General features: G+C 33.4%; 1 protein-coding gene and 1 pseudogene across 1 annotated transcript in view; both read right to left on the reverse strand.

Moving 5' to 3' along the window:
• Nucleotides 1-648: 648 nt before the first annotated feature.
• Nucleotides 649-1,158, reverse strand: LOC141898941 (calcium release-activated calcium channel protein 1 pseudogene; annotated as a pseudogene).
• A 262-nt stretch (nucleotides 1,159-1,420) lies between these two features.
• The window catches only part of LOC141898942 (uncharacterized), a 59,480-nt gene continuing 33,423 nt past the window's right edge, over nucleotides 1,421-27,477 (reverse strand). The window contains exons 2-6 of the mRNA XM_074785095.1: nucleotides 5,533-5,736; nucleotides 5,193-5,345; nucleotides 4,173-4,885; nucleotides 3,223-4,117; nucleotides 1,421-3,027 (exon numbers count right to left, since the gene is read on the reverse strand). Of these exons, the coding sequence (XP_074641196.1) occupies nucleotides 2,545-3,027; nucleotides 3,223-4,117; nucleotides 4,173-4,885; nucleotides 5,193-5,345; nucleotides 5,533-5,538 (2,250 nt within the window). The 5' untranslated portion in view covers nucleotides 5,539-5,736 and the 3' untranslated portion in view covers nucleotides 1,421-2,544. The remainder of the gene's footprint in view (nucleotides 3,028-3,222; nucleotides 4,118-4,172; nucleotides 4,886-5,192; nucleotides 5,346-5,532; nucleotides 5,737-27,477) is intronic.

The following is a 27,477-nucleotide window of genomic DNA, read 5'->3' on the forward strand; positions in this document are numbered from 1 at the left end:
TTCGCTGACCTGCCTCTTCCTTATTTAGTTATCAACTATTAACACTTCTATGTGGTATGATCAAGCTTTTCCTCATTTTCTCTCAACTGCTTACATTATCTATTCAGCTTTATCTCCCCAACTCCTTTTGTACTCCCCCTGGACCAAAAACTTAGACTTTCAAACTAATATGTACATTCTTTACATTCCTATACCATGACCTCACCCGCTTCTAACCTTACCATATTCGGCATGTCTTATCCCTGCTACTTTCATTCTACTCCCTCCTGGACTACACTAACCATCCCCTAAAAGTCCTTACATTTAAAATATAGTTACTAAATGCTGTTCTTGTCTTTCAACATACTCCCTCCTTGTAATCCGAGCCATTTGCATTCAGTGTGCGCACCAGCAGACATCTAGTGTGCGCTATCGTGCACACTGCATACACACACTATATTTTCCCATACATGTAAAACCCTATAACTCTTGCTTCTACAGTGACATGTTTGGGCAATATATATTCTTAGATTACGCAAACATACCAGTACTCAGAACACTTGCTATAATTAGTTAATCGAGCCCCTGGACAATTGGTCTTTCATAAGATGTCTAGTTCATTTATTAAAATTATTTGATAAAATTAGATACATACAGTAATCGGAAAATTCATATTGGGTTTTCGTTCGATAGACCCACAGCAATATCTTCTAATTCATTGATACGCCTTGTTGATGTGTCATACTTGTCCATAGCGATCTTCTTATAAAACATAGCTCCAAAAATGATGAAGACACTGAGACTAGGTCCACTTATCCCACTACTGGAGATAGCGGCTGTTTTGCTGAAATTATTGAATTTCACCCAAGCTTGTACTGAAAGAAGTACTACGAATAACAGGATACCCACACCGGTTGAGAAAAACCACGCCATCTCGATATAAACGCTGAATCTATCGTGCGGTGACTTTTCTATTGACACTCCCATTCGTTCTAATTTGGCCACTGCTTGTAGGTTTGGCAGAAGGAAAGTAGAGACAAGCAGAGCAAACATGTGACAAGATACCAGCAATGTCGTGAAACTACTAAACGCTGTTAAGAGGACTGACGGCAATCCCTTGGATATCTGTAGTTCAATTAATGCGATCTGTAAAAGAAAATAAATATCGGAATTTCCCATTCTTAATACAAAATCATTAGATATAATTAATAAATCAGGACCAATGCAAAAATCTAATATTATATGAGATTTATCTAAATAATTTTGATATCTTGTAATATTTTCTGGAATCGATCTATTTTTATCATTATGAATTGAAACTTTAAATAGAATTTTAAATTGTTTCTGTGTATCAAATGAAGTATTCAAATTTCTAATTATTGGTGATCTTGTTTCAACTTGTAATCCTAAAATACAAATTGAATAAAGTCTAATGGATTGATTTATTCCTTGTATACCACAGATTTTGTAAATCCTTTACTATTTTCTAAAATAAAATAAATCGAACCATCGTCTTAAATCATCATAATATTTTTGTAATCTATTGAAATATAATGTTTTTAAATCTATATTTTCTATTTTACTAGTAAGCAGTAATTGGAAAAGTGCGTTTTCTGGCCAGAGTACGAGAGTATGACACATCACTCATCACCACTCGTAATTTCTTTTCCTTATAAGTGGGAGAGAGTGAACAACAAATAAAAAAATTGATGTTAATAAAAATGAATATTATTGTCCATACTGTAAAAAATACATCGATAAATCTAATAAATCTCATCACGAAAAACTGCAAATCATTAAAAGAAAAAGTTAGGCTAAGAATGATACCTTGTTTCTCATTTATAAAGGAAAACTCTACGCCCAAAAGTGACCCGGCAGGCAGCATTTTATTCTTATTTTTTCCATTAAAAAGTATGTATGAAATTTAACGTATTTCTACCAGGCCGGCCTATTTTCATTTCTATTTAAAAATAGTTTCCATTGAAAATTTTTAAAATAAAAAGATGATAAAAGTGCTATAGTTTTCCGAAGTTCGCACTGTTTGTCAAATTCCATTCTAGCAGGCTTAGTTTGGTTGCTGATGTTGGATCATTCCTGCTTTTCCCAATTATTGAGGGTATGTCAATTATTTTTAAATAGTCAGAAAGGAGACCACAAGCGAGATACTCTGCCTTGGCTTGGCTGCAAGTCCTTTGTCAGTTCCTACTTAGATTCTTCTACCGTGGTTAAAGGGCTATATGGAAGAAACCTATCAAATTAGAATGGGAAGCCATGATTCATGATCACGTGAAGTTCCAGATCATCTAAAATAAAATAAACACGTACTAAGAATTAACTTCTATGAGTAAGTCAAAATATATTCTCCAAACAGCACATTGCACATTTTTGGAAGAGACAAGATCAGCAAACAAAAAATTAATTACCTTATTTACAAACTAATTCGGATTCTTAAATTACAACTGTGAACGCAATAGCCCACTAAATGGACTGAAGACGTGTATGTACCATCAAACGAATGCCTGCAGTTGGCTATGCAGATGATAAACTTTCATTTAACGGCCAGATTTACTGCTTTTCTTTTTCAAATTTTCTCTTACGTCTAATTACTATACCAAGTGTAGATTCCCTGAAGCATTTTTCACAGATAGGGTATAGTTTTACTGAACCCCTAGCTTGGGTTAAATTTTCAGTAGCAGCACAGTTGGTGCATACATCAATGAAAAGTTGAGACGAATAATATGGAACCTCAATTGGTGAATTACAAGAAAGGTTTGCGCGAACAAAAACTTTACTCAAGACTTCACATTCCCCCTCGGACAACTCATCTTTGTCTATTGCTTCTTGCAGTACCATACCACAAGAATAGCTAAAACCTTTAGTTATACATTCAATAAGATCCTTTTCTTTCTGAGTAAGTTTTTTGTTTGAATACATCACTCGTGGTTTATCACATTCGGTACAATTCAATACTTCTCCAACGTTCTTGCAAATCTGGGCAGTTGGGCTGAATGGTATGTGGTGACCAGTGGATTTTCTGATTTTGTGTTTTTACCATACACATCAGCGAATCGTTTATAATTATCTTCTGAGCTATCTTTAACGGGGAACGGCAAGAAGTGTACCGTTTTGAATACATCATCAGGGAGAGTAGGTAGAGAACACAGAGTACAGTCAATACTCCACATTTCTTCATGCAAAAACTGTACTGGGCACTTTGAGAGCAATGCTTCAGTATATCCATCAATGATTTGCTTTTTCGAACATCTTGACATCTGGTGTTAATTTATAATCAAGGTATTTGACCATGGTAAAGAATTCAATTATTTCCTCATCAGTTGCTGATGTGATTATCTGTACATCTTCATCTTTCCATTTAAGCTTACCGATCAAGGAAGACAGAAGTTTTCTAGGTGGTGTTGTGCTGAGTAAGACAGCCTCTTTAAGGCCTTGATTCGTTTCTGCGCATGCTCTAATTTTCTTCAAACTATTACATCCCTTCAAAAGAATTTCAAAGTTTTCAGTTGATTCTTCTCTCATCGGGCCAACGCATTGCAGTGCCATATTCACTACACTCATGACCCTTTCTACTGAGTTTATCCATGAACTATTAGGGGCTGTTCGCACGGCTATCAAACAATCGAGGTTAAGCTGCAAGAATATACATAAGTAAGACAACTGAACTGTAATGTAGTTGAGTCTGTGGTCAGGCCCACCATCAGTGTACAGGAGAAGGATTGGTTGACGTATTTCTTTCTTCAGAATACTATGTAACTCTGCAGCATGACGTAATGGCGATGAAGGCTCAAAAACAGAATCTTTTAGATTGACGTAGACAGTCCCAGTATAAAATGATTCCTCGATAGACTTGGGCACATTGATCTTCAAAGTTACACTAGGAATAATCCCCATTTTGGTGAAATCATGGTCAGCAACTTCAAATAATTTGTTTCCGGCCACAAGAACTTGTCGCCCTCTTTCGCATGCTGCAACAAGGAATTTTGGTTCTCCTAGCTTGATTTTGTGTTTGTCATCAAGACACACCATTACACACAAGTTTCTAAACATAATTGCCATTTCTCTTAAGTATTTGAACATTGCATGGCAATAATGCACATCAGGATGATCATGTCTCAGTTGTCTTTTCATATATAGATTAATATATATAAGATATGTAGAAATCATATATAGATTTCCTCCCCTCATTTAAATGCCTTAAATCTTGAATTTCAAGATCACCGGTTTCTAGGATCATCTGAATACGTTGATCAATAACCAATTGGTCACTGGTTTCACTGGCACTGCAATCACCTGAGAGTAACCTATATAGATTACGAAACACCATTGGTTTAACGTTGACGATTGTATCAACCGTTTTGGCTACAATTCTCCGCATTTCCCTAGTGTGATACTGAGGCATATCGGCACTAAGTTTAGCGACGACAGGAGAATTCGTTTCACTAACGTCATTATCAGAATCAGAAAAACAAACCTTCCAGACAAAGAATAGTGAGCCCGTATTATTTCCGGCTGTATAACTATACATGACACTCCTAAATGGAAGACCTAATTTTTTCAACTCTGAAACAAACTTATACATTTCTTTATGGTCATTTGGAAGCAGCTGATTCAAGAAAACAGGCCCATAGTCTTCTTTCCCCATCAGTGACTCATACAGAGTATCAGTTAATTGCGTATGAGTTATTGGTTGAGGACTACCAAATGGCAATATCTTTAATGATACACTCTTAATATAATCTCCTAAATTTCTCACTGGTTCTAAGGAGGCACGATTATGTTGAACTTCCGCATTTTTATCTTCTAGATAATTTGTATATCTGTCAAAAGACAAGGTCAATTTCTCGACTTCAACTTTGAGCGTGTTCCATGAAGAATTCTCTAACCATGGCTGAAACAAAAATGTCGTTATTAAATATTCATGCATTAACAAGATGACATGTACAGGTACTCACATCCTCTAAACAGAGAGCAAGTTTACTGCTATAAACCCACAATATCAAATGCAAATCTGGTTTATAGATAATCAAAGACAACATGAACAATTGATCATGGGAAATTATAAATCAGTATCCAATTCAGTGTATGATTTCAGTACGTCAGTAGTTTCTTTGGTTTCAGATACAGTTTGTTTTGGGGACAATCGAGCTGAAAAAGCTGAATCAATTAATTTAATAAATGAGTCTGACAACACTTACCTGTTGCAAAACTTTGAAAAGAAGCTGTGACGACGTGTGTATATTATCATACCAAAGAGGCAGTCTTTTGTTCTTATATGTTTCTGGGTTATTATAACCAGAAAATCCGGCGAAAAATTCTGGCACAGCACATGAACGGGCTGTTAGCTTTTCCTATAAAAAGAAATGAAAATTGTTAAAATAAAATCATATTCAACACAGTAGAGCTATGCAAGCGAAGATCGTCATTACTGAGGGTTTTGTTCAAATCGGACGAAAACTGTAGGAGTAGAAGTGACATCAATTGTTTGTTGCCAGTAAACATTACTTTGTTTAATCAAGTGATATTAATGAAACTTACCTCCATCTATCATCCACAGTATATCAGTAATTGTCTCTATAAAATTTTTCCCGACATTAACTGACGATTGGTGCCATCCAGACAGGTCATTGCATTTCAAATGGTTTAATATGTGGTTGAAGAGTTCCTGCTTTTTGTTTTTTACTTGGTCATACATCACAGGCCAGACCTTCTTCCGACTCGCCTGGAACATCAAATCAAGCGCTGACACAGCAGCAGGAGTAGCGCTGTTGTTATTGTTTGAGTCAATTTCATCACCGATGTCATACTGTATGTGTTTTCCGAAATCTTTTGCTTCAACTAGTGTAGCAGAAAGCGGAATTGTTTGTTTTCGTTAGGAGCAGAGGAGATTGATGGGTAGCCGCTTTTGTTGTCCCAGACAGATATTTTACCAAAAATCCGTATAAATCGATATTTTTTTAATAATCTTTGCCCAGAATGAATAATTTCAGCAATAAACTAATTGTTTGAATGGAATTTTGAGAAATTTTCTACATCTAACGGCTATTTTAATCCATATAAAATTACTATATACCAAATATTGTCATGTCCCCGACACACTAGTCCGCCTTTCTAACTCAAAATATTCAACATCAGTGAAGTGGCTGTTGCAAAATTTGTGCCTATCTAATGACATATATTGTATATAAAATATGAATCAATATAGATAACCTCTATCTTAAAGATATATCGATAATTCTATTCTTTTCTATTTTGGGGAGGGTGTCCCCAATTTTTTTCCCTCCCTGTCACGGTTGACGTAAAGCCACCAATGGTAAGTGAAAAGTTGGTTATCCGTGACAACTTGTGGCGCCGCCTATCGTTTGGCGCTATTTTCAAACGCTCGACTTCACACGGCTCGTTTTCTGAGTATTTGAGAAGAAAAAAGCATCAAAATTTAACGCGTGGCAGGTGCGTATGTTTATTCTCATTCATCTCCGAACGGTCTGCAGAGTAGGGATACTATAAATTGTATCAATAAAACATACATTCGTCAAATGAGTTCATTACCGCGCTTAAAATCAATCAACTAGCTACATGCTAAAAAAAATCAATAAAAGACGTAGACGCCCGTGCATGTCTCGTGATTCATCTCCGTCACGTTCATCTCCGTCACATTTTTGTATTTCGGTTTCGTGATGGAGATGAACCATCCTGTGACGGAAATGAATTAAATGATTAATAAATTAATTATTTTTAAATTTAATCGAGATTAGCTCTACGGAGTGTTACATACGCAGATAAACAGTTGAAATAAAGATCGAGTTTACCCGCCAAACTTTCATAAATGAATTGCCAAAATATAAGATTTTCCAGTCACCCGGCAAACTATCATATATTACTGTACAATTTCATGATCGTGCATGTACACGGGTGAAAAGCCGACTTTTTAAAAAGGCGGCTCCGTTTAGGCCTACTCGCGAGTATAGGCCCCAACGGAGCCGCTTTTAAAAAAGCGGCTCCGTTTAGAACAGATGGCAGCGCCGTTCTTTTTTTATCTTAAGATAAGGATTGTCCCTGTTATGTATTTAGTTGGTAAATTTCGTTTTTCGATTTTTTGATTGAGTGTCCCTTACAAACCCACCACACCTGCCGAGAGCGAAACAGGGGGTTTGATTTTGAAATCGGAAATCGAAGTACAGATAATAGTTGTGCGATCGCCGGTCGAGTTCACAGAATTTTTTGTTTAAATCGAAGTACGTAATTGGGAAATTCGGTTCCGTTTCATTCAAACAATCTTCCATTCAGTCCGGCAAGCGACTGATTGGGTGCTGTTCTTAGCTATACCGCCGTATTTCCGGGTGACGTTGTCGATTACGTAAAACCTGAAGGAACAGCATCTATATACAAAGCGACATACGCTCCATTATTATGACAACTTAGTTAGAAATTCTTTTAATTAACTGACCGAAAATTCTTTAACATTTTTAACCCAGAAGTTAAATGGGAGTGCAGTTGCCAGACCACAACGTTTGCGTAACCGAAAGCGTCACACTACAACGTTTGTGTAACGGAAATCCTCGCTTTGAATCCAATCGTGTAGATGCGCGCTTTTCAAAATACAGGCTCCGAAAAAGCCGGTTACAACGCAGCCGGCTTTTTAGTAGTGCCTCCGTGTAGATACATATCCAAAGATAATTCCTTGTTTTTGTAGCCTTATGGCCTTAGCAGCGGCTGAACGATCGAAGAAGTATCGAGTAAAGAAAAAAAAATGATGCTTCGTGTCGCGAAAAAGAAGCGAAACGTAAGAGAAATTCATACATCCCTATTAGTGGGAGATCTTGCAGAGAGCAGCGAGCAGTAAGACGTAAATGGAATATATGTAAAAGGGATCAGTTAAAGCGCCGGAGAATTGCTGAGATTGCTCAGCCTCCATCACCTCCTATTACCCCTCAGACTCCTGCCGACCGTGGAAGGCGTAGAGTTAGGCGTGACCGGAGTTCGGCTTATCGGAAAATTCATGTCAAAGAAAGATATAAAAAACGTTGGCATCGTTAAAAAAAAAAACAGCAAAAACAACTAAACTCGCCACGCTCCAAAGCAAAACAGATGTTAAAAAACGCGAGGAATCATAAGAGAACTCGGCAACAATTAAAACTACAGTCAGTTATATACCATCAACTCAGGAAGAAATACCAAGACGATATCCATACGTTTGAAGGCAAGAATCCGTCAGTTATTTTCCGCTGAGTTGATCCGAAAATATAGATTAGTAAAGGTTGCCGAGAAAGAAGTTTTCAATTTCAAACAATTCGGTACGGTTGATGGTTATCGAAAACGATGTTCGAACGCGGTTCTAAATAGTATGGTGACACGGTTTACGAGCGCGACGACAGTAGCAGAATGCTTCCCGGGAAGCGAGATACCGTAACCAGGAAAAAAATCAAAAAGCAAAAACGGGTTTTATCAGAAAACTTAATTTTAACCGTACTCCACGAGCGATTTCTATTTGAAAATCATGAGACAAATATCAGTTACATTGCATTCTGTATACTACGCCCGTTTTGGGTGGTTTTCCCAAATAATCGCGATCGCGAAACATGCGCGTGTAAGCGCCATTCTAATATGCAGCTCATGTGTGAGAAACTGTTCAAAGAGGGTGGAGTACATTCCCGCAACCCACTTGAACATGTGAATCTTTTGGTCTGTAATCCCCATTCGCAAAAATGTATGTACGGCGATTGTAAAACCTGCGACGACAATCGAATATCCCCACTCAGCCAAAGGCTTGACCAAAACAAGTCAATTACATTTGAGCAATGGAGAACCAAGTTTAATGAAAACGGCTGTAAGATCACAACTAAAGAAGCGAAAGTCGATTCACTGTACGACGTACTAGCAATGTACGAACACGAATTAGAACCGAGATTTTCGACACATGTTTATAACATTGCTCATCAGTACAAAATGTTACGGCAGTTAAAACAAAATCTGAGTCAGGACGAGGCTATTATACACATGAATTTTTCAGAAAATTATTCGTGTTCGTACGGAAAGGAGGTTCAGAGTGTCCATTTCGGTGGATCTCACAACCTGGTTACTTTACACACGGGGATCGTGTACGCATCGCACGAAACACGATCGTTCTGCAGTATATCAGATATCAACCGCCACAACCCAGCTGCCATCTGGGCTCATGTAAAGACCGTTCTCAACGACCTGAAAAACGCCTATCAGTAGCCTGCACTTTAATACAGATGGCCCAACTACACAGTACCGATGTAAAGTTAGGCTTTAAAGTTCTTTCGTGGAACTTCTTGGAGGCAGGCCATGGTAAAGGCGCAGCCGATGGTGTGGGAGGGGTGCTCAGGACAGCCGATAGACTTGTTGGACAAGGAAAGGACATCCCGGACGCTAGGAAACTGTTTGATTCTCTTCACTCATCGACTGAGGTAAAACCAGTGAATGGTCCAGAATCTGGATTGAACGGAAACTGGTGTGTAGTCAAGTATGATAATGTTTTATATCCCGGGATCATTCAAGATTTTGATGATGATTCTGTTTCAGTGAAATCTATGCACAAAATAGGTGAAAACCGGTTCTTCTCAGTGGCGGATCCAGAGGCACAATATGACTACCGCATTACGGCAACCGAGTGCCGAAGGCGCGAGATGTGCAATACGAGTGCCGAAGGCACGACGTGCCTACGGGGGGTCTGAGGGTATTCCGCCAGAAAATTTTGAAAAATTTAAAGGGCTGAGATGACATTTCCTGGGTTTTGGAAGAGAAAAATCCTGCTAATGCTGAATTAGTTTACCCTTGCCGCGATAAAACTAGAAGACATATTTTGGAATCTGCATTAATTATTGAAAATTCGAACAACGTTGTAAACCTTAACAATGGTTTTTCACCCCATAATAAACTTATATCAAAATTCCTCTGTAAACTGGTTAAACTCAACACTTGATTTCCCCTTTGATTATTTGTTATTTGTTCTCTCATCAATTTCGTCTCTGACTTAACTTGTATTCACCTTTGTTTTAATTTAAGTGCCCCCTAGTTTGTCTTTCTTTTTACTACTGACTTTAAGTTTCATTTATATTTATACTCACTATTGTTGTTTATAATCACCCCTTAGTTTGCTTCCCTTTAATCTATTTTAGCGTGTAACTGTTTCTACGTTAATTTTCCTTTAGTTTGTATCATCTCTGATTACTTGAATTAGTCTCTTTGTCCCTGGATTGTATATATATCTCATAATTTCTGTAGTATCTCATTATTCCTGAAGATGACTATTAGGATATAGTCGAAACGTTGAATAAACTACTATCTCGAAGTTTCATTTTCGGACTTTTTATTATCATTGTGGGATTCTCTCCTCAGAAAAATCCTGTTTTAATATGGGTACTTTTTCATTAAAAATTAAGATACAGTATGCATCAATGTTTATTACAACGTCAGAATACCAAAAAAAATATAAAACTGTACACTTTATCATATATATTCATCCATTCATGTTCCATTTTATCTTTGAAATGTTTTATATCAATACTACCTGACTAAGTATAAGGATTCTTTATTGTATTCTTATTCTAGGATATCCCGGAGAATCATTCTCCAGGGATTTTTGCGTGCAAGGTCATCCACAATTTCCTGATAATCCAAGTTCACATTTGCATAGCTGTACATCAGAGCAAGTCCATTCAGACGGTCCTCTGTCATAGTGCATCGTTTGTATGTTTTCATTGTTTTCAGCGTAGAGAAGGATCTTTCACACTCGCAACTTGTAACAGGCATCGCACCTAAAATCTTTAACATTTTGCAGATGTTCGAGTATATAACAGGGTCTGCCTCCATTAGTGACTTGGAGACTGAATCTGGAACATCAGTTTCTTACTTCCATTTTTGATACCATAGATCAAGCTCAGCTGCTACAGAGGGTGGTGAGGGTAGGAACCTTTGATACAAGGAGGCAAACGAGGTAGCAGAAAGAATGAATTGATCCTCCGTCATATTTTTCATCAGTGATGGAATAATCTTAAATCCTTTGATGGAATAATCTTAAATCCTTCAACTGATCATTTTACCTCATTGCTGAAGCGATCGTTCAACCACTAACGACTCCATCCACAAAAGGTATGACAACATTTCGCTCATAATATTCTTCCGTAGAGTTGGAAGCAGCATTTGGTCGATGGACCTGCCTATTACAGGCTTCTGTAGCTCAAGCCCAACTGAATCCGACATATTTTTGACCTGCTCCCACCACACAATAAAGTAACAAAAAAATGTTGTTAGAGGAAAAATGTTAGCGGCAAGTGCGGTAGGCTAAATCCGCGACTGCTTCTGGCCACTCCGTGACGATCTTATTTGGTACCAATATGAAGATGTTATCACGATAATTCCGGAGTCTCAAAATGTAACATCTCGTCATGTTGAAGTCGACAGAGCTATTTGGGCCGAAATTTGTGAAAAGACTCTGTAGAATTTCATTGGGTTCAGTTTTCTGGCCTATTGATAAAATCGATACCTTAGATGGATTAATCATCAACGTTTTCTACAATGCAAATGTGGCCGGATCAAATACATTGTACATTGGCTGATTAACTTTTTGAATTTTCCATACATACGTATATGATTGTTGTTACTAGCTTTGCAAATTTATGAAAATGGAATGGTTGACATTTCAAATGCTGTTAAAACATTGTTTTATATAAAATGTTACATTTTTACTTTATTTGTGTTTTATTGTGTTACGGTCTACTATTTACTTTGAGCCGTCCGGCCGGTTTTTATTTTTATCATATAAAGAAGAATGTATTAACTTTAGACCCGGCCGGCAGCATTTTATTTTTACGATTTTTACGGTTAATTTATCGAACCCGGCCGGGGAATGAGAAACAAGGTATCATTTTTTTGGCCTTATAGATTTTGAGACACCAGAAAGTCAAATGAATTAAAAGAACGATTAAATGAAATGAAAAAAGACGAAATTAAATGTAATGTTTGTAATGAATTTATAAGTAAAATGAATTATGGTAGACATCTTAAGTCACAAAAACATAAACAAAGTTTAAGTAAAAACATTTTAGGAACAGAATATTTTGATGATAAACCTCAACAAGTAAAAAAATCTTTTTAAAAAACTAAATATATTTTAAATAAATCTTATATGGAAAATGTTAAAAATCATATAGCATCACTAGACATAAAAGATACGATTGAAATTTTAGAAACAATACATAGTAAAATTGGCCCTGCAGCTAAAATATTTAGATTTTTTCAAGGTACAACATTAGAAGATTATAGTTAAATTATTAAAATAATGGAAAAAATAATGGATCCTGTAACAAATGATGATGTTGAATATCCGGATAATAGTAGTATCTCTGGAAAAGTAAGTTTTATAAAGGCAGAAGAAAAAATGGAGTACAACATTCAAACACACTCTGAAGAAATAATTTCAAAAATACAAATAAAATAGAACTTATACAAAAAGTAATCATCAAAAAGTAATAAAATGCTTACAAATGATTTAAACTTTACAACAGAAAAGGATACCATTTACAACAAAAGCAGTTATAAATTTTTTAGATGATTTGAATGTTTTTTAAAATGTTTTCTATGGTCGATTATAAGTTGTCTACATCCAACAGAAGGACATGTTTATAGAATAACAGATTATCGGAAATATGAATCATTATATAAGATTGATCAATACCCAATAACTATAAAAATGATACCTAAAAAGTTTATAATTCAAAAATAAATGTATTCGAATTAATGCAACTACTAGAGACAAAAGGTGAAAATATTAAAGATTATACATTAGAAGCTTTATATCTAACAAAACATTATGAAGATGATGAAAATGTTATAGATTTATTATACTATAAAAAAGATGAAGATGAACATTATATGTGGTTAAAACAAATAGATTTATTCTTTAGAACAGAAAGTGAAGATTTATTCTTTAGAACAGAAAGTGATTTTAACAACCATCATAAAATGTATCTATGTAGAAAATGTTTATCTAAATCTAAATGACAGAGAACGCATTATTAAAACATAAAGAGTTTTGCGATAATAAAGATTTTTTGTAAATTAATAAAAAAGATTTTTATAAATTAATAATGCCAACGGAAAAAGATCGTAAGTTGAAACTTACTAATCATGAATTTAAAAATATTGAACCATTTGTAATATATGGAGATTTTGAATCGTTGAATAAATAATTAACTGATCAACATATCAACATCAGGTGAATTCACCTCTGTTCATTAGAAGCGAAACTCGTGCGTCAAATAATTAGTTTACCTATACAGTACTACTCGTCTCACTACTTATTTTAAATCTGGTTAACACGGCTACTCTACGAATATTGTTCATTATAGAATGTTAAAATTTTACTAGAGAACCATTATTTCTTTTTTTAGAGAACCATATCTAAAACAGATTTTGAAAAAGACTTTTTTAAGTTAATGAATAATAGTTTTTATGGAAAAACTTGCGAGATTATTCGAAATAGAAATGATATTGAACTAGTAAATAATTCTGAACGATTGAGACACTTACAATCAAGTCCTAGACATCTAGGAAATAAAAGATTTGAATTATTTAACAGCAATAAAATTAAAAAGAACGGCACTTTTATTTAAATATAAATATGAATATAACTGTTGGCCCAAGTATATGTTTTGGATTTGGTTTTAAACGTGAACAAGAAATGAAGTTTGATATCAACGATGTAATAACTCATATAAGAAATATTACATTTTATAATCACAACATTTGATTATGAAACAACAAAGATAAAGAAACTTACAATGTAGAAAAGATTGTTGATTTAATCAAAAAATAATAATTTAAGTATATGAAAATAAAACTAATGATATTATAAATGTTGAATTAATAATAACTAAGATAACTAAATATTTTGAAGCCGGTATTTTTTTTCTTAATAAATGATGGACCAGGAGTGGATAATAAATGGATCATATAATGGAGCATTAGTATCAGTTGGAACTGTCGGGTAAACGATGTTGTTAAAAAAGGTTTTAAGATAGGAAATATTAATGTTGATAGATTTGATATCAATGATGTTTTAGAATTAACATTAGCAGTTACTTTATCTAATCTAACGATTGATTATTCAGAAAAACAAAAACATATTCCTCCTATTGACACGTAATTTTTTTGTTAAATAAATGGCATCCGCAATTATAACTATTATAGGATCAGCAATTGTTAACGCTTTAGCATTTACAGGTGGTGGATATTTATTTAAGCATATTGATAAAAATGGTTGATTAACCGAGCAAAGAGACATAATTTAGCTTTAGAAAAATAGAATAAAGCAGCAGAAAAATATAGAGAAACAAGACAAAATTATATGCATTATATTAATAAAGAATTATATAATCAAAATATTTCACACCGTGATTTTCAATCAGTTGATAAAGCTATGAGTTTATATAATTCAGTAACGTGCAAACCGTGCAAAATTACATTCGTATAAACCCAAATTATCAGATTATTATACACCAAGTAAAGAACAACAACAATATGAAATAATTTGAATTTTAGGTGGAACAGTTGTTGAATTATTTGTTGCTTATAAATTTATTAATTAATAATTGTGTTTTTTGAAAGTCATACTATTTTAAATGTTGAAATAATAATAAAAAAAATAAAAAAATATTTTGAAGATGGTAATTTTTTAGGCCAGCCGTAGGCTGAGCCTATTACTATACAAATGGAGCGAATTTAAATGACATGATTAAAGGCTGTTTGACTGTGCAACTGAGCATATATTCATACAAATCATTCATTATGGCATTATCCATTATCCAACCCCTATGAAGCTGAATTTTGAAAGAGGGCCTCATTAAAATTCATATGAGCATTTTCGCAAAAATCTGATCGCAAAAATATCGGTTTTAAAAAGCCAATCAGAAAGCAAAGACTCCTCTATGATTGGCTTAGCCGCAGCGATCATCAGGTGTTCACGTGAATCCGCGGTATCGTCTACCGTTTTACTTCCTGGTTTTATTTTAAGATCCAATATTGTATTCCAATATCGATTTCTGTGAAATCTTTTGTTAATTTGGTTTTTTGGAGGAATATTTTTATTTTCCCTACAGATAATATCATTGACAATTGTGCACAGTCCGGGAAAATAGCTTTTTCTCAAATCGGATGGATGACCTTGATATGCTAATTAGCCATGTGCTCAAATTGCAAATTCAATCTAAATTTGTTCTGCAAAAAATATCAAATCCAATTCGATTTTATTTTATTGAACAAGGTAAAACAGCAAATCCAATTCGATTTTGTTTTATTGAGCAAATTTCAGAAAATACAATTCTATTCCGTGTTTAAATAAATACGATCAAAGGAAAATATTTATCTGAGGTATTTGTTCCTGGTAGCTCCAGTTGCTGTCTGTGCTACTTATGAAAACACGATTGAATTGTGTAAATTATTAGCCTGGGATTGACTAGTCTATGAGCTGGGAGTGTATTTGGACAAATCTAACCCACACAATGCATCATTTGCCATTTTATGAAAAGCTGACAGGCTGGCCATAGTGCCCCTTGAGGCTCTTGTTTTCTTAATAAATGGTGGACCAGAAGTTTTTGATAAATGGATTATGTAATGGAGCATCATTAACAGTTAGTACCGTTGGGTATACAATGTTATGGAAGAAAGTAATTAAAATAGGAAATATTAATGTTGATAGCGTTGATATAAATGATATTTTGAAATTAAAGGAATTGTGACAGGTTTTTATCTGACTGAATTCTCATATGATTTTTACTTCACATATTTGTCAAATGACCCAAGATTGAGTCGAAGAAGAAATCATGCAACACTTGACTGTGAGACTAATTCAAATTATTACTCGTTAAACTAGTTAAAATATCGGCAATCATCGGCAATCTTCGGCTGTGACGTCACGTCGTGAACGCGCAGCCGGCACGCTTAAAACAATAGGCGCCATGTTTTGTAAAAATGCCGAGACGCTGCGTGTATTTTGGCTGCACTAAGCAGGACAACAACCTTTTTCAATGGCCTGCTAATTCTATTACTGCGAAGCAATTGACCAAGTTCGTTCAAACCAAGCGTCGAAACTGGAAAGCGGCTACGAGCAAAACTAAAAGCCTTTTGTGTGCAAGACATTTCAAGGATAAAAACGTCAGCAACTCAATGAAGTATAGAGCTGGATTTGCGAAATGCTAAATCTTTTGATTTTTTTTTAGCAAAATACAATTGAATCAAATATAAGCCTTTGCTATCACCAGTCAATTATACTTAGGGTCCAAACTTCAATAACTAATCACTAAATGTTCGAAATAGTAGGCCTATTTGAATTTAACGGCCGCGCGCGCTCCTCTCCAGCGGGCTTGTATTGTGTGTTAATGATACACCGTTGGCGTTGTGCTGTGTATTGAATACGGTGTGTACAGGCAGCATGGGGATCCGTCAATGTCAATGATAGTATAAGTAGACAATGTTTTTCACACGGAACACAGACAGATGTCAGTTGCGACATGAAAAATAATATTCTCTTAATTCGATAGCCCTACAGTACAGACGTTTGCTTTGTTAATCTTAAATTTTACTACTGCATCTTTTAAGTTATTGAAATAATTCATCATTTCTGTGACTCTGAGTATTTCTTAATTACTTGGAAGCTCAACCATTGATTAGTGGAATTTTTCTTTGAGTAGTTTCTTTGCCTGGTAGTAGGCCCTACTGGCAGACCTTGTTTCAATTTAAGTTTAACTTCATTCTTCAGGTTGATTCTCAATAAGGATGCAGTACCTACTAGACACACCCAAGACATCCACAATCCAGAAGAATCTACTGCTGGACCATCTGACTTTTTTTCTCCCCTTAACAAAAAGGGGCGGACTGCATTTGAAAAAAGAAGGATTCAGGAAATAATGGAAAGCCAACCCTCTTGTGATAGTGAGATGCCTACCGAAGAATTCCAACCAGATGAAGATGGAAATGTTATATTTACCCCGATGAAAACCTTACACGGTCATGTCAAACTGAAAACAATCTGAAGTCAGTCGGTATGTCTAGCAATGTCGAAAATTTCTTGGGTGGTGGATGTCTTTGAAGTACATTGTTTTATCTTCAGGGAAGGTTCATGCAGGACCAGCGGCGGATTTAGCCTACCGCACTTGCCGCTAATGCGGTAGTCAACATTTTTCCTCTAACAACATTTTTTTGTTACTTTATTGTGTGGTGGGAGCAGGCCAAAAATATGTCGGATTCAGTTGGGCTTGAGCTACAGAAGCCACGGACCTGTAATAGGCAGGTCCATCGACCAAATGCTGCTTCCAACTCTACGGAAGAATATTATGAGCGAAATGTTGCCATACCCTTTATGGATGGAGTCGGTAGTGGTTGAACGATCGCTTCAGCAATGAGGTAAAAGGATCAGTTGAAGGATTTAAAATTATTCCATCGCTGATGAAAAATATGACGGAGGATCAATTCAAACTTTCTGCTACCTCGTTTGCCTCCTTGTGTCAGAGGTTCCTACCCTCACCACCCTCTGAGCTTGATCTATGGTATCAAAAATGGAAGTCAGAAACTGATGTTCCAGATTCAGTCTCCAAGTCACTAATGGAGGCAGACCCTGTTATATACTCGAACATCTGCAAAATGTTAAAGATTTTAGGTGCGATGCCTGTTACTAGTTGCGAGCGTGATAGATCCTTCTCTACGCTGAAAACAATAAAAACATACAAACGATCCACTATGACAGAGGACCGTCTGAATGGACTTGCTCTGATGTACAGCTATCCAAATGTGAACTTGGATTATCAGGAAATTGTGGATGACCCAGGAGAATGATTCTCCGGGATATCCTAGAATAAGAATACACTAAAGAATCATTATACCTAGTCAGGTAGTATTAATATAAAACATTTCAAAGATAAAATGGAACATGAATGGATAAATATATATGATAAAGTGTACAGTTTCATATTTTTTTTGTATTCTGACGTTGTAATAAACATTAATGCATACTGTATCTTAATTTTTAATACAATATTTATTTCATTGATGGATTTGACTTAGCTGATTCCTTGGAAAAAAGTACCCATATTAAAACAGGATTTTTCTCTTTTTCCCAGGAAATGTCATCTCAGCCCTTTAAATTTTTCAAAATTATCCAATGGTCCCTGATAAAACCCATGCATTGCCAAGTGCCAATTCCCCAATTTCCAGGTAAACCCCCTCCAATGATCCTAGATTAACCCATGGGGTTTTTATAAGTATGTATTGAAGAATATGAACTATATTTAATTTCTTCTGAAATTTTGCTTTCAGAATGCAAACACTGAAGTGGGTGCTCGACTAAACCTCGTCGTGTTGTTCAACTTCTGCGGAAGAGAAGGTCCAAAAGGTCTGTTGGGATCCAGTGTAGACGAAGATGTAGTTGCAAACAGGGGGAAAAAGACCGAGGACACACAGTTTGTCCGAATCTTATGACTCAGAATCAGAATTGTCCAGTGATAACGACGCTAGCTACAATGCCAGTCCTCGTCAAACAGCTCAGCCTAGATGCAAAAGTGCAGTATTTGACGAAATGATGTAAGCATAATTATATAAAAGTCTTCTATTTGATATTGAATCATGATCAAAACATTATTTTTAAGAGTTACTTTAATATAACCGAAATATATAAAGTATTCTTACAAATTCAATGAGACACTGTATTTGTGTTTTACTTGCTTTTGATTGCTCTTTTCAAGACCAAAGCAAATTCATAGTTTTCCAGTCAATGCTCATGGCCATTTTCACTTATTGTGTATTGTGCAGAGGGAAAAATAAGACAATCAGCAACGTAATCGGTTCTCTTCTCATTGTAAAGACAGAGTGTACTCGGTGTTCACACACGTATGAATGGAGAAATCAACCAACTATAAGAGGATACCTGTAGTGAATATTCTCATTAGCTCCCTGACAGTCCTGACTGGAAATCTTCAATCTAAAATCTTATAACTATTTCGGTGAGTCTAAAATTTAGTGCGTCTATATAAACAAATGAGGATACCATGGATACGAACTTTATTTCTCTCAAACATCTAGGTTTATGGGAATCAAACGCTTGAGCGCGCGAAGTTTTTTTTCGTCATCAGAGAAAATACATAGATAGAGCCATTTCTACAGTATGGAGGCAGTGGCAAGAGACTTTCCTGAATGAACGGAAAAATTCAGCCCTACTCATAGGTGGCGATGGAAGATGCGACTCGGTAGGCTACTCGGCGAAGTATGGTCTATACACAGTGATGGATTTATTGAAGAATAAAATCCTTTGCATGGAACTTGTACAGGTTAGATCTTGATAAAGTTTTATGATTTCATAAACTGTTTGATATTATGAAAATAGCCTGGAAAAACTTATTAAATTTATTTTTGTTAATTTTTTAAAGAGCAATGAGGTGAAATCTTCCAACAACATGGAAAAAGAAGGTTTAATTAGGTGCTATGAAAACGTTTTGAAAGACTTCAAACTCCAGGCTTTGATAACTGACATGCATCCACGGATTAGTAAATGGGTGCGAGAAACATGGAAAATTCCGCATTATTATGACTGCTGGCACGTTGTTAAGGGTGAGTTAAAATTTTCTTAATTGAAAATTAACTTTTGAAACAAAATTTGTTTTCATTGAAAATAAATTTGAATCAAACATTTCAATACACTTTACTTGGTCCCAAATTGGTAAAATATTTAATGGCTAATTCGTTATGGCATTAACCAAAAAGATGGATAAACTAGGGAATAGGAAAGGCATGGGGATTGTCAAGGAATGGATACAAAGTATCAAATGCCACCTTTATTGGTGTGCATTATCAACCGACATAGGAAACCATGACGATATTAAGAAAAAGTGGTTATCATGTCCGGAGCACGTCCAGAATATCCATGACAAATGTCTCCATGAGCCTTATGAAAAGAAAAAGAAATGGTTAACTGTTGGTAAGTGTACAACTGTTTGGGATAGAAAGTTACTGGAAATACAGTCTAGACTCAAACTTTGATTATCCACCTGAAAAGAGGTCATTATTTCCGATGAAATTTAACTGTAAATGAGAAGGATTTGACCGGGGATTTTTTTTTTCGTACGTAACAAGCGATGGTTCGTTAGTTTCGAGGTCGTTAGAGCGAGGTTCCACTGTATCTCCAGTGCCTTCAATTTAGTTCATTTGTAAATTATTCAAAAAGTTCTTTTCCACTCTTTGTTACCAACACAGTTTTCCCATAAGGAAAATCCATCATACAACATGTATAAAATCATTGCTGCTACATTTCCATTCCAGGATCAAGACCAGCATCTGAACTGGAAGAACTTCTGACAAATACATGAACCGTAAATCAAATCGCCAAGATGTCAACATACGGACAAACTGCCAACATAGAATGCTAGTGTCCTAGTGTCCTTAACCACTTCGCTCCGAAGATGATCCATTTTCTATCTCGGGCCAAGCCCGAGATGTTGTAATGGGTCCAAAAATCGAATTTTTGCCAACGAATGAGGTAATAACTTTGACACGAAGTCATGCAATCTACTATGTTTATGTGCAAAATGTAGCTTCATCCTGCGGCTTAAATCTGTTGGAAATGGAATTTTGAATATCACGTTCATTCAAGAGAAATCGACGAATTTGTGGCGATTTCTAAAGAAATTTCAAGGAACATTTTGTTTTATAAAACGGCTAGAAGGCCGATGTACAACGTTACATTGAAGTAAAATAACTGCTCCCTGCGGTTGGCTGAGCTCCCGCTGACAATCAATGTGAGGGCATATTCGATTGACGCGGACAAACCGGTCTTTTAATCTTCTCATCTATTAATCTGCTCGGTTCTAGTTTCTCAATTCCCAGTCATGGGAGAGTCTTATATGTTTATTTTTAATTTGATAGCCGTAGTATCGATTCCGTCTCCCAATATCTATTTCATTATGCAAATAACCGAAGATTCAATCGATACGCTACTACACGGAAGATTATGCGCGCAAAATCGAATAGGCCCAAACTTCGTGTATTGCCGCGATGATTGCTGATAAGATTTCGATGATTTTGTTCACCGAAATCAGCAGATTTTACACATCCATTAAGTGTTCAAGGAAAACCTTAAAGATGCATCAATCAGATGGCGCCTATACATTACAAAAATAACATTCTGCGCCCGACATATTAAGATCTGTGGATCTCTTGTCTTTCAGATGATTGTTATTAAGGCAAGTATACACTCTTAACATCTACGATAAATCACTAACATGTGATATCAGTAATAGGGGTAATGGGCTTTCAGGCCAAAGGTCGAACGGTCGAGCCCATTAAAAAACAAAATATTAAAAGTAATTAAAAAACTATAATATATTTTCATAACCACGTGTATTTTATATCAAAACTAAATATTTATTCTAAGATATCAATAATATAAAAAGCATATTGTATTAAATCAATTGGTCGCTCCGCTTCGCCACCGCTCCGCTCCGCGACCAATTGATTTAATTACAATACACAAATTCAAATAATCAAATATATTCAAATGATAATAATTATTCTATTATTCAACTGAAATGCACGCGGTTATGAAAATATATTATAGTTTTTTAATTACTTTTAATATATGTTATTAATGAACTCGATCATTAAACCTTTAGCTTGAAAGCCCATTACCCCTATTACTCTTAAAATATTCATATATATATGAATAACATTTAAATCATTGAACTTCTAAAATCAATTTTAATAAAAAATATAGTATTAAAATGGAAGCAAATAAGTACTACTGCCCAACATGTAATATCGATATAGATAAATCCCAAAAAGCAAGACACAATAAAACTAGAACACATTTAGAGAATAAATTGAAACTAGAATATTTACAGTTATATTCAGAACAGTTAACAAAAGGAAAGAAATTTATTGAATTATGGAACACTGATCCAAATAATGAACAATACGTTGAGGATACGATGTTTATACTAGAACATGATTCTATTTGAGACTATATACATTCAATGTACAGAGCTATAGAATAAATCTATAAATTCGCAGCTGTTACGGTTGTTACTATAACAACGAGACATTATGACACGTCATAATCAGAAACGTGTAGAACACTCTAGAACCGGAACTAGATGACGTGGCATAATCAACGACGTGTCATTCTAGAAATCGCCCCGGAAATGGATATACGCTGTAATATTGTGCTCAGGATATTCTATCTTTCGAAACGAAATAAGGAGTTTATAGTTTACAATTATAGATCTAAATGTAAGTACTGTTTGTTGTAGTTATTAAGGTTATTAAATATGAAACCTTTAGATATATTTAAGTGTATTTAGTATATATTTTAGATAGCTAGAGTTACCGCTAATATCTTTTAGATTAGTAAAACACCATACGCATCAAGAAGTGATAGAGAAACTCAAGATACTCTTTCTGCCTGAGGAATCAACAGCAATGGATATCGAACCAATAGAAACTGGTGTAGAATCACCAAAAGATCGACGAAGAAACTATATAAGAATTTCAAAAACATTAAGACTCCAATGATTAAGTTTAACATTTGTTGATGTAGTTAAATATTTACCAGCAATTGAAAAAATGTTTGTAATTATAAATTGTATTTATAGAAATCAAATGATGTATTAGAAGAAATGACTGAACAACTTGTATAATGTATTGTGTAAATCTGATTGATGAATTTTTATGTTCGGTCGTTTCTATTCAGAATGAATATATAATTATGATTAGCGCATGCGCATTAAGCAAAAGCGCTCATATAAGAGCGGTTTTGCCTAATGCGAACACGTTTTGATATTTTATGTCGGTTGTTTCTATTTACATAATTATATATTCATTATGTAAATATAATTATGATTAACGCATGCGCATTGATCAAAAACGCTCCTATAAGAGCGGTTTTGCCTAGTGCACATGCGTTTGAATTTTCTATGTTCAGTTGTTTCTATTTCACAGAATGAATATATAATTATGATTAACGCATGCGCATTGATCAAAAACGCTCCTATAAGAGCGGTTTTGCTTAGTGCGAACACGTTTAGATATTTTATGTCGGTCGTTTCTATTTTACAGAATTTACAGAATGAATATATAATTATGATTAACGCATGCGCATTAAGCAAAAGCGCTCCTATAAGAGCGGTTTTGCCCAGTGGTATTATTTAGATATCAAGGAATCGAAACAACTTATCAAAAGCAGCGAGGAATGAAAAAGGATGACGTTGGTCGAAGAAATGGAAGAGGATTCTAAAATATTAACCAATTTAGTAAAAAAATATGTATAATAAATGGAACCAGAACAACCACAAACTATCAATATTACAAATAACACTGGCGTTATAAACATATATTACAAGAAGTGTTCTAAATGTGAATTAAATAAATCATTAACAGAATTTAGTAAGCCTAAGATTAGCAAAGATGGTTTTCAATATTGTTGTAAAACTTGTACTAAACTATACACCAAACAATATCGAGAAGATAATATAAAACATTATAATTATTATATGACAAAATATATGAGAGAAAGATATCAAACAGATCTTAATTTTAGATTGAAACAATGCTTAAGGACTAGATTAACACATATATTCAACAAAGAAACACATTCAGAAACATTAACTAATTTGTTGGGTTGTTCAGATGAATTTCTCAAATCATGGATTATATTTCAATTCGATGATAAAATGAATATAGATAATTATGGGGATTATTACCACATTGATCACGTGTTACCAATATCTAAATTTAACATGAATGATGAATATAATAAAAAACTTATTTGGGGTTGGAAAAATTTAAGGCCTTTAGAAAAGAAAGAAAATCAAATCAAATCTAATAAACTAGATTTACAGTTATATTTAGAACAGTTAACAAAAGCAAAGAAATTTATTGATCAATGGAATAATAATCCAAATAATGAACAATATGTTGAATCTTTATTGAGTGGTTAAAGATTAATATATCTCAAATAAAATATAATAAAAATTACATACCTTCAACTATCTATTATTTCTATTTTAATTTTTAATATTTTCTTTTCAAAAGAGAATACTTTATATCACAAATAAAAAATAATAAAAAAACAATAACTAATACTAGAATTCTTTAACTTTAACTAGCTAGTATCATTTGAAGAATACTTATAATACTATTCTTATTAAATTTCTCTAATATAAATGTCTAAGAAATCGAATAAGAATAATGTTAAAGTTGAAAAAACTTTGGAAGATTTAAGTTTAACGGATGATAATGATAATGTGGTAACTAAATGTGATAATAAAATTGATAGTAATATTGATTACGAGTACTATTTATATTGTAAGCATCATCTAGAACTATTGATTGCGAGTGGAAAAACTAAAGAGTTTATTGGTAAAACAATAACTTTTCAAGAATTAGATAATATGAATAAAGAAAAAGTAATCAAATATTTTAAGATTTATGAAGAAGCTCGATTAGCTAGAATAAATGATTCTATTTCAGATGGTATTATCAAATGTTATTCAAAATTATGTAACCAGTTAATACCAATTGATGATGAAAATAAATTATATAATGATTTGAAAAATGACTATTTAGTTATGACTGAATTACAAAAATGGGTTGGTTATGCTTCATTTCAATTAGGATCGGTTATGACATTAATTTCTACTGGCGTCATAACATTTTCGAACATCAAACCTATGGAATATAAATCAGGTAAGAACGAAACAGATGTACTACAACAAAACGTCGAAACAGAAAATGAATCAGAACAAAAATTAACTAAAATAAATGAGTGAAGGAGTTAAGAAAAAGGCTAGATCCGAGAAACAAATTAAATGGGCAAGAGAATTAGGTAAAAGATCATCAGAATTTAAAAAAGCTAAGAAAAAGAAATTAACTGATATAAATGAATCACCTGATGATGCCGTACGGCACCCACACGGCGGTATTGATTCAAATAATAATCCATCTAATTCTTCTAATAGTGGAAGTAATAATAAATTATATATTACAATTGGGTTAATCACAATTATTATATTATCCGGTGTAATATATAAATCAAAATTCAAATCCGATGATAAAGATGATTCTAATGATAATAAACCTATCATACCAGAAAATAAATCAAATGAAAATAAATCTAAAATATTATTAATGGATTAAAATATGATGAAAAAAGAACAATATTTAAGAGAGTTATATTATAACCCAGAAAGTGAAGTATCATATTCTAACGTTTCAGAATTATGGAATAAAATTAAATCTGATAATAGCAATGGTGCCGTACGGCACCCACACGGTGATATAAAATATAATGAATTAAAATCATGGTTACAAAATCAACCAACATATCAAATTCATAAAAAGATGGATAAAAAATATTTAACAAGAAAAGTTATGGTTTCATATATCGATCAGCAATGGCAAGCTGATTTAATTGACATGAAAAACTTAGAAGAATATAACAAAGGATATTTTTGGATACTAAATGTTATAGATATATTCAGTAGATACGCATGGAGTATCCCGATTAAAAATAAAACTGGTATAGAAGTTACAAATTCTTTCAAATTAATATTTAAAGAAGCTATCCCAGATAAAATACAATTTGATGAAGGTAAAGAATTTTACAACAAACATTTTAAAAAACTATTAACTGATAACGATGTAGAATATTTTTCAACACATTCAGATAAAAAAGCATCTGTTATAGAAAGATTTAATAAAACATTGAAAACTAGAATGTGGAAATATTTCACCGCTAATGAAACATATAAATATATCGATGTGTTAGATGATTTAGTTAAAGGTTATAATAATTCTAAACATAGTTCTATAAATATGAAACCTATACAAGCTAGAAAAGAAGAAAATTCAGAAATAGTTTGGAATAATTTATATGGAGCATTTGTTACACATGATTTTGGAGAACCTAAATTTAAAATAGGACAACATGTTAGAATTTCTAAATATAGAAAAACATTTTATAAAGGTTATACCCCTAATTTTACAGAAGAAATATTCAAGATTAAAAAGATAATATTAACTAAACCTTTTGTTTATAAATTGTTTGATTTAAAAGATGAAGAAATATTAGGTTATTTTTATGAACAAGAATTATCATTAGTACCAAATCCAGATGAAATAGAATACAAAATAGAAAAAGTATTGAAAACAAAAACTCTTAAAGGAAAAAAGTATTCTTTGGTGAAATATAAAGGATATGATGATAAATTTAATGAATGGATTTTATCTAGTAAAATTAAAAGAATAAATGAATAAAGATTTATTTATATTTGAACCACATAATATGTTAGTTACTGGAGTTACAAATTGTGGTAAAACACACTTCATATTAGATTTGTTAGAAACTATTTATAAAAATCATTTTGATAATATAATATTATTCTGCCCAACTTATGAAATGAATGAAACGTATAATAGAGATATAGTTTTTAAAGATAAAAAGTTTATTATATTAAATTCTAAAACAGTGAAAGATAATTTAGATAATTGTATAAAAATTGCATTAGATATTTATAAAGGATCTAATACATTATTTATTATTGATGATTGCGCAAATTTACATGATTCTAAAATTAGAGAAAGTGAGTTATGTTATTTAGCTTTCTCTGGTAGACATTTTGGGATAACAACATGGGTTTTAAATCAGAAATATAATTCAATTGTGAAAGATTTTAGAGAGAATATAAGATTTCTAGTTTTATTCTACAACAAAGATAGAAAATCTATGCAACAATCATTGGAAGAAAATCAAATTATACCTACTGAATTACATGATGAATATATGAATAAATTAAAAAATAATAAAGGTTCCAAATTACTTATGAGATTACAATTTCCATATGAATATAAATTTATAAAATAACTATTTGTATACCTATGTATTAGATACCCTAATACCTGATACCCTAATACCTAATACCCTAATACCTGATACCCTAATACCTGATACCCTATTAGATACCTTAAATAATTTAAACCCCCTTTTTTATTTACTATTATTTTATACAATTTTCAACCTTTATTATTCGAGTTTTAGATAATCAATTTCTGAATCACTTTCACTATCAGACGGCTCTAACAACATATTTAAATGCTCTACCGAATCTACATCAACATCTTTATAATTTTTTTTCACCTTTTTCACCTTTTTCACCTTTTTCATATTTTTTACTAAATCATCAATAGTTGTTTCATTTTTAAACTTATTCTTCCAATCAAATTTATTATTATTTTCTACTTTAAGTTTTATAGAATCTTTATTATCAATATGTTTAACTGTAACTATATCATCATGTGGGTGTATGGCACCATTTTCATTATCATCTTTATTAGTGTTTGATCCTAATATTTCATTTACAGTGTTTGATCCTAATATTTCATTAGCATCGGTTAAATCTAATTCATCTTTATTAGGTGTTGCTA

The sequence above is a fragment of the Tubulanus polymorphus genome, chromosome 2 (assembly GCF_964204645.1).
Source record: "Tubulanus polymorphus chromosome 2, tnTubPoly1.2, whole genome shotgun sequence".
Taxonomy (NCBI): Eukaryota; Metazoa; Nemertea; class Palaeonemertea; order Tubulaniformes; family Tubulanidae; genus Tubulanus; species Tubulanus polymorphus.